This window comes from Microtus ochrogaster, chromosome 21 (genome assembly GCF_000317375.1).
Source record: "Microtus ochrogaster isolate Prairie Vole_2 chromosome 21, MicOch1.0, whole genome shotgun sequence".
Lineage (NCBI taxonomy): Eukaryota > Metazoa > Chordata > Mammalia > Rodentia > Cricetidae > Microtus > Microtus ochrogaster.
In genome coordinates this window covers 46,955,187-46,964,234 of record NC_022022.1, presented here as the reverse complement: position 1 = coordinate 46,964,234, position 9,048 = coordinate 46,955,187, and the positions used below count along the sequence as shown (strand labels likewise).

At 44.1% G+C, this 9,048-nt stretch overlaps 1 protein-coding gene across 1 annotated transcript in view; it reads left to right on the top strand.

Annotated features, from left to right (window-relative positions):
* The window catches only part of Pigk (phosphatidylinositol glycan anchor biosynthesis class K), a 78,157-nt gene extending 72,111 nt beyond the window's left edge, over nt 1-6,046 (top strand). The window contains exon 11 of the mRNA XM_005357473.2: nt 5,327-6,046. Coding sequence (XP_005357530.1) covers nt 5,327-5,443 — 117 coding nt within the window. The 3' untranslated portion in view covers nt 5,444-6,046. The remainder of the gene's footprint in view (nt 1-5,326) is intronic.
* The last annotated feature ends 3,002 nt before the right edge of the window (nt 6,047-9,048 follow it).

Sequence of the window (9,048 nt, the reverse complement as noted above, 5' to 3'; positions counted from 1 at the left end):
TCGCCGTGTGCAGCTGCTCACAGGGTCCTGTCCTCAGGTCCCGCTCTTCGCCGTGTGCAGCTGCTCACAGGGTCCTGTCCTCAGGTCCCGTTCTTGCTCTACATGGAGCGGGAATCATGGGGTTGTCTTACAAGTCTGCCTACTGTGGTTTCTTTTGTATATTAATATAATTTAAAGACTTTAATCATGGGACTGCAGAGATGTCTCAGTAGTTAAGAACACTGGCTGTTTTCCCAAGGATCCTGGTTCAATTCCCAGAACCCACTTGGTGACTCAAATCCGTCAGCAACTCCAGTCCCAGAGGACCCAACAACCTCTTCTGGCCTCTGTGGGCACTGGATGCACATGGTGTACAGAGATAGATAGAGACAAAACACTCATACATACAAAACACTTTTTATAAAGGAATTAAGTTAGGTTTCATGTAAAGGGCATATTTTTGGAAATACTAATAAAGTATATTAAATAGATAGTAGAAACCAATTAATTTTCTGAATTGTAACTTAACCTTGGTAGATTATTTTATAATTTTGTTTCTCTAGAGTATAGTATAATTAACTCTCATTATTCTTAGAAAAGAATCTTGGTGAAATTTTGGTAATTTTCCCTTCGCTTAGCAATAAATATGTATAATTTCAGAAACCCTGTTTCTTTACATAAATGTAATACTTAGATCTGCGCTCTCCTCAAGTGTTTTGAAGTTATATGGTAATGCTCTAGCAGCATGAGACGGGAGTGAGTGCTCTTCAGGTTGTAAGTGTGGTGTTGCTTAGCTACCCGGCCTTTAATAGGAAATGGTGGGCATTGTGACAATTGGTGGCCCTTAAACTTCTGAGTGTTGGCTCTGACACAGCGGTTTTATGTAGGCCATTCACCTTTGTATTGTAGATGTTACTGTGAGAGGTTAAACAAAAGAGGAGTGCATTTAACAGCAGTCTGTAGAGTACTGTAACTCTATAAAATCAGTCATTTTAGGAAGCGCTTTAATGGACATGAATGGAATTATAAAAATACTTTAATATGAGTTCACTTCAAATACAGCTGTACTACAAAATGCAGTAATAACACTGATCTTTCACTTGACTATAAGGAAAAATCATTGGAGGATATCTAAAATATCACATAGTTGTATTATAATAGCATTGTTGTTAGGGCAGGAATAGCGTTGAACACACACTGAAAATGCACTCTGTGCCATGCTGCTGTCATGGTACCATGTGGCTGTTTGGTAGCTAGCATGTCAGGAGTGGAATGGTGTGGAATGCTCCCACCAGTGGGACAAGTATGTGAAGCTTCTCTTATTTTCTTCTCCACTTTGTGTGTGTGTGTGTGCATGTGTGCGTGTGTGCATGTGTGTGTGCATGTGTGTGCATGTGAGTTTGCATGTGTGTGTGCATGTGAGTGTGCATGTGTGTGCATGTGAGTGTGTGTGCATGTGTGTGTGCATGTGAGTGTGCGTGTGTGTGTGTGCATGTGAGTATGCATGCACATCTGTTTTCCTGCATGTGGAGGTCAAAGCTGATGTCAGGAATCATCGTCCACTGCTGCTCTACCTTAGAGCTCACATATATGTCAAGTCTCCTGTCTGTGCCTGCAGAGGCTAGAGTTATATGTGGGCACACCCATCTTCACTTGGGTTTCTGGGCATTTTAACTCCGGGTCTCATATTTGCATGTCAAGTATTTTAACTACTGAGATATTCCCACAGCCAGGAGACACTTTTAATGCCGTTTTTTTTTTCCTGTGTATTCCCCTTACCTGCCTCACATAAAATTCATACCCTCTATACATATACTTTCTTTAGAAGTACAGATAAATATGAGATGATCAGTATCCACCTGTAATCCTATGTCTTCCAGAAAAGCAAAGCTAAGATATTAGTGTATTTCTCTCTTTCAATATTTGTTACAGAATTATAAGCCATATTTCATATTTTATTTTCATGTTGTTTTAACTTCCTTATTATGGGATAGGAATCTCTTAAATCACTAAAATCGTATGGAAGCATGTTGGGGGCTGTATACTACACGGGTGCAGTCCGCTCAGGTTGTTTGCTGATATTTAGCTCTTGACCCTGGTGAGTAACCGACAGGTGGCTAATCTAATTGGGTAATTACGATGACTGCTCTGCACTGTCCTTCCACTGATGGAGCGCTAATACGGCCTTTCCTTCCCAAGAATTTCACTTCTGTGATGAGAATGCTACTGTTAAGGTTTTTATTAATAATACTCTATTCTCACTGGCCAATCCAGATACACTCCTGAGAAAGAACAGCAAACTTTCATTTGAAGTTATTTATACATATAACAAAGTACACAGACTCACCTCTAAGACTACCAAGAAGAGTTTATACTTGAAATAAATGTTTTTTTTAAACCAGTAGTCACCAATTGTGTCAGTAAAAGAAAGAGACTAGATTTTATTTTTCATTAACAATAGCAATATTAAAACAACAGGCAGATAGGAATACCTATGGCATGCCGTGTCAGGTAAATAATTACATTAGTCTATGAAGAGGGATAAGCTCTGAAAAAAAAACTGATAATAGACCTGGATGGAGGTGGGTGGTCCTTGGACTTCCCACAGGGCAGGGAACCCTGATCGCTCTTCGGGCTGACGGGGGAGGGGGAGGGAAATGGGAGGCGGTGGTGGGGAGGAGGCAGAAATCTTTAAGAAAGAAAGAAAGAAAGAAAGAAAGAAAGAAAGAAAGAAAGAAAGAGAAAGAAGAAAGAAAGAAAAGAAAGGGAAAGGAAGGAAGGAAGGAAGGAAGGAAGGAAGGAAGGAAGGAAGGAAGGAAGGAAGGAAGGAGAAAGAGCAGGGTCTGGGAGAGGTTTCTTTTCCAGTAGGGGGCAGCATCTGACTATCACTAGTGGGTCCCTTGCTGCAGATGGCCAGTAGAGATGCTGTAGGAAGGGTACCAGAGATAACCGAGCAGGCATTTGATGCTGGGACGAGGCAGGACTTGCTGAGGTCTTGACTTTGTGACCTCACCTCTGACTAGATTTCTCTCCCTGGGAAGGTCAACGATGATCTTGACAGAACTGAGCTGTCTCAGGACAGTTGATGGTGGAGCGAGATGGGTCAGATCCCTCCCTGCGGGCACATTGTAAAAATCTCAAGCTGCCTGGGGACCAGTGGGGTCTCTCTGTTAGGATTGTAAGAGTAAAGATCTTCCTAGACTGTTGGTGCACGATAAACCACTCCACAAATTAGTGATTTCAAACCTTGATTGTTTATTGTGTTGGTAGTTCTGCAGGTTGGCAGTTTGGGCTGAATTCATCTGGACAGTCTTCTGTTCTCTCTGGCCTGCCTAAGGTGAGCCTGGCTGTGGTGAGCTGGATGGCCTAGCTCTGGTGTACCTGGCTGAGCTTTGCTGCAAAGATGTCTGTTCTCCACTTTTCTTCCAGAAGCTTGGGCTTTCTCATGATGGGAGCAGGTGTCTAAGAGAGCACAGAAACCAGCAAACCCTGAGGTTACACCTGAGTTACATTCCTTTAACCAAAAGCTGTTTCTAGACCAGCTGATTCCAGAAGTAGGGGTGTAGAAACATCACTCCTGTCCCCAGCTTGACAATGAAATCCGAGACCTTGTCTCAGCATGGGCATTTTTCTTCGTGATTTTCTTTATGGTTTTCCTTTTATTTTATTATTGCTGTGTGTGTCCATTGCTGCTACACACGTGTTGAGCTCTTAGGACAGCTTTCAGGGCTCCAGGCTCTCCTTCTGCTTTGCTTGCTCTGGTCCCTCCTATTGTCTCTGTTGCGGTATGCACGGTCCAGGTTCATTGAGCCACAAGGTTCCAGTTGACTCTGCTCTCCCCACTTCCACCTGGGTCTGTAAGTTCTGGGCCTCAACAGAGTGTGAGTGTCCCCTCTGCCCTAGTGTGTGTCCAGGGGGTGGTTTTCTGTTCCCAGGCCAGCAGGGAGCAGAGAAGCTGAACTAGAGTGGGAACAGGAGACGTACACTCGGGTCTTTCACCTGGGACTGACAGGGCTGATGCTGTATGTCCCGTGGAGGATGCTTACCACGCAGATGCCTGCTCCTCTGCCGAGACAGAAGTCTGTGTGTCAGTACCCGCTGTAATGTCACAAGGTGTGCCGCTACGGAGCTTGGGATGCAGTATGCCGCTTGGGCCATCCCATAGGTCTGTCTTCCCCCGTAGAAACAGCGGGTGGGAAGACAGCAGGCTCCCACAGCCTCTCAGCAGCCTCGCCCTCACGGCCAAGCAGTTTCTAGCAGAGCAAAGCAACTGGGCTGGCCATCTCCTCCTGGCCCGGCATTTAAGACTTGCAGACAGTGGAGGCACTTGGGAGTCTTGGAGGAGTTAGGTGGGTTTGGGTAGGATGTGTGTTGTGTTTTTGTACCTTTGCATGGGGTTGCAGTGGCTGAAGTGACCCTTTCACAGTGATTGCCAAAGACCATCAGAAAACTTCATGGTTCCTAACAGCAGCAAAACTGCAGAGATGATGAAGGGCGGTGGGGGCGCCGCCTTTAATCCCAGCACTCAGAAGGCAGAGGCAGGCGGATCTCTGAGTACGAGGCCAGCCTGGTCTTAAAAGAAAAAGAAGTAGCAATGAAAATAATTTTATGGTCAGGGAACTGTATTAAAGGGTCACAGTGTTAGGAAGGTTGAGAAGCTTGCTGTAGACAAAGGCACACATGATACAGCGTGGACCGTGGGGCTGTGTTAGAGATGTGTCCTGTGGACTCAGGCAGGCTTGGGCCTCAGCGGGTTGGTGTGGAGATGCACAAGACAGGTAACGAAGGGTGGGGGTAGGAGCGATGGCTGAGGGAGGATGCAGTTGTGTGGGAGTTCAGCTGGGAAGACCCTGGGAGCTAGCGTCTTTTGGTCAGTGAGTTTTGAGGCAGCACAGGGTAAAGGAATTCTCTGGGCCCCCCAACAGGTGGTTGCTGCTTTGGGATGAACCCTGGAGTGTTCTACGATGTCTTTGTCCTCTGGTTTAGTGTGATGTGTGAGTGTTTCCTATCAGCAGCGTGGCCCTCATGGAGCCATAGTTCAATAGGAAAGACGAGGCATGGAAAGCTGAAATTAATAGAAATAAGCAGTGGCAGGACTCTACCCTGCTGAGCAGGTTGGCGGTGGGGAGGGGCTGGCCCTGGTGGTCAGGGTGGACCCCTCTGAGGAACTGATCTTGTTAGGAGTCAGCTTGTCTTCCAGATGTTTATCTCATTTGAATTCTTTCCCGCTATTGCTGTCCCGGCGTGTTCATTACTCCTGGACTCCTCTTTCCTGTCGGCACTTACTTTACCCATTGCTGAGTCCCTCACCTCTTGTTAAGTTGGCCCTGTTGTCCTTGTTTTGCAGAAACCAAAGCCGAAAGATTGGCACCCTCCTGGTGGCTTCATCCTGGGGTTGTGGGCGCTCATCATCATGGTCTTCTTTAAGACCTACGGGATCAAGCACATGAAGTTCATCTTTTAGACTCATGGATGTGGGAGAAGAACAAATGGAAGATGGCAGCCTTGAATAAAAGCATAGATTTTTATGTTTTTAAATATGTTGCTTGTGTGTAAATTTGGGAAGAAATTAGGAAAAAATGATTTTAATGAACGTTTGACTTTATCATTAAAATACTGTTAATACACTTGTTTATTATCCATTAACTGTTTTCATTATGTTTGTGCATGTGTGTGATATAAAGTCTGGGACAGTGACATTGGAATATATTGGTTGTTTTTGTCCTCTTTTCACTGTGAAAGTAAGAATTGTGAAGGTATTAATTATCACTAAAAGCGATAACTTCTGTAAATAGTTTTGTGTGTGTTCTTTGGGAATTTTTATTTATGTATATTTTTCCCCAATGCCCAGCATATACAGAATATACCATTCATAATCGTTTTGTTTTATAACATATTATTAAGATTTTCCCCCTCCTTGGATATTCTTCAAGAATACTTTGTGAACCGGACATGGAGGTATTTGTTATAATCCAAACTGCTCAGGGGGCTGGGCTGAGGTCATGTGAGCCCTCAGGTCAGCCTAAACAAACAACAGCGAATAAAAGACATGTAGTGTTCATGTCATGATCTGTGGTTGTTCCCTTACCTTGTGCGTTCATTCTGGAGGGTATTGCCACTCTTAGCCATTCCTGGGATCTGCCGAGTTAACTGCAAGGGAAATGAAAACAAAGACTTCGGTAGCTGTCCATCTGGAAACTTGTGCCTTAGAGAGTTTCTTCTGTTAACTGCTCAGAGAAACGTGCCCGCTTATTTTCCATTTTTAAGCATCCTGTGAGCTTCTAGAATTGATTGTATCCTCTTTAGTTTTTATCCTGGAAAAGTCAGACTGCCAACTAGCTGGATCTTTGCTTTCCCTGAGGACAGTCCCGTAACTGGATGGCATGCATGGAGCGTGTACGCGCACTGCTGGCCCTGATACCACAAGGCACTAAACATCCCTTTGTATTCCATAGGATGTAAGAGCTCATCCCCCACATTGACGCTTCTAGAATGCCGATCATCTCTCCATTTTTTCCTGTGATGGAAGGAGGACTGACCTGTGTTGTGCAATCTCAGAAGCTCTATTCCCTTTCAGACCTCGGCATCTGAGTGTGGCTAATAAACCACAGAATCTCTTTACCTTTTAGCTCTTAAAATATTGTGTTGTAGTTATAAGTAAGACTCATAATTTCACAGGCAAAAGATTGTCATCTCCTGGACTAGTACAGGTAATGTTGGGGTTTCTTTAGCTCTGCGTCTTTAATTGACATTTTTTATTGGTGTGCTGTATAAGACAAAAAGGAAGTTTTTATCTGGAAGCATCTTCTTGAGCATGGGAAGAGGGACACACAGAAGTGTGGGTGGCCAGGAGGTCGAAGTAAGAGCCATCTGACCTGTCTCTGTCCAGACCACACCCAGGTCTTGGAGAGGATTGTAGCAAGGGGGTTGCTCTTGGGCCAGAGTCTGAACGTCAAGAACCACACCCTGATGTGAAGACGACAGCGGGGAAACAGGGCTCTCCCTCAGAGGTGGGAAAGCGTCCTCTTTTAAACCAGCCTGAGAGTTAGGGTTAATTCTACCTGGGCAGGCTTTGGGAGGGCAAGGGTTTGTTGTTGTTGTTTGTTTTTGTTTTCGTTTCTCTTCTTAAATTTTCAGAATACAATTGAAGCAAAAAGCTTAAAAAGTCTGCTTGTAGCTCTAACCTTATTGAAACTCTTCTGTCTTCAGTAAGTAAATCTTGTGTGAGCAGATACAGAAACTAACACCTATCCCGAAATATACCCTCAGAGTCCCAGGGAGTGAAATGAAACAGTGTGTCGGGGACGGATGAGATAATGGTGTCCTGGACGGATGAGGGACACAACGGTGTGATAAACATTCCGGAAGTTGTAAATGCGCTGTGCTGTTGTTCTCATTTCTGCTTAGGGGCACACAGGGGCATGGGTGGTGGTGACAGGGTCCATCCCCTGCTGCACTTCCAGGCCTTCTTAAGCTTCTCCACGATACTCCTGTTTTTGCCGGTGTTTTTTCTGTCCTCCCCCATGGTGTCCTTGAGGGAGAAAAGAGAAGGAGACAAATGGATCCCCATAGGCACCCCCTGACATTTCCGATTCGGAGAGTGCATGGCATAACGATGCGGTCCCCAGAAGGCAGCCTGCCTGAGAAACGAGACCCAGACCAAATTTTGTGGATTCCAACCTCATGAGACATTTATTTGCAGCTTGTGGAAGGAAAATGTAGCTTGGATGCAAAGATGATAAAATTGAATCAAAAATTAGAAGTAAACACAAAAATAATGCATGCATTTATGATTTCAATTTTTATATATTCTCTATACTTGAAAGTGATGAGCCCCACAGCAAGCATAACTCAGCCCCTTCATGCTTACCCAGTGCTTTCAGTCCTGGCGGATGCAGCTAACATTTCTTCCATTATGTATGTTGTATAGCCGAGTTACAGTTACTGTGGGAGTCATCATTCGAGATTTTGATGCATGTGTTTCTGGAATCTGTACAGCAAATGTTGAATTAACATATTATCCTTTTCAGTTTCTTTTTACCAAAATTAAGCCTGTCTGTAGTAGATGCTGTTTTAACTTGTGAAAGAAATATTTTGTAAACGTACTCGGAGATATAGCTATAGAGAGTGAGATCAGTATCTGGGTCTGCTTTGTGGCACCAGCCTCATTGCTTCATGGCTTCACTCCGACCCCAGGGCCTTGGCTGCTATTGTGCTGCCCACACATGATATCCCCCACAGAAATGGTTCTGTTCTGGACAGCACACCTTTGGGAGTAACCCAGCTCCCCCTCCTGCTGTGCAATAATACTCTTATGCACTGGAAAGAATTGTCACTCATGTTGGTAAGTAAAATGCTGATTGACCAGTAGCCAAGCAGCAAGTATAGGTGGGGCAACCAGACTAGGAGAATTCTGGGAAGAGGAAAGTCAGAGATGCAGTCACCAGCCAGACACAGAGGAAACAAGATGAGAATGCCTTACTGAGAAAATGTACCAAGCCACGTGGGTAAATGTAGACAAGAATTACGGATTAAAAAATTTAAATCATAAGAGCTAGTTAATAATAAGCCCGAGCTAGTGAGTTAAACAGTTTATAATTAATATAAGCCTCTGTGTGTTTCTTTGGGATGGAATGACTGTGTGACCGGGAGGGACAGAAACTTCCATATACACTCTTCTTTTGGTGCAGAAACATTCACTGTCTTGTGCTATGAAATATGTGGCTCTAATTAATTGTGTGCTTGCAGATAGATAGATAGATAGATAGATAGATAGATAGATAGATAGATAGATGATAGATAGATAGATAGATATAAAATTGTTCTTTGCTCTTAGCCATCTCTCCTGCTGCCCTTGTCTCCTTGTGGTTTCTTTCTACACCCCAAGTAGCTCCTCATCTGTGTCACATACATGTATGTGAAAGGTTTCAGATTTTGGATTCAAGGGTGTAATATGACAGACTGCCATTTGTAAATATATTTATATTATGTATATTTATGTATTAGAAGAGAGATAATCGCCACAGGCAGACAGGCAGCAACATGCAGGGGCTCCAAGAAGAGTTCAAA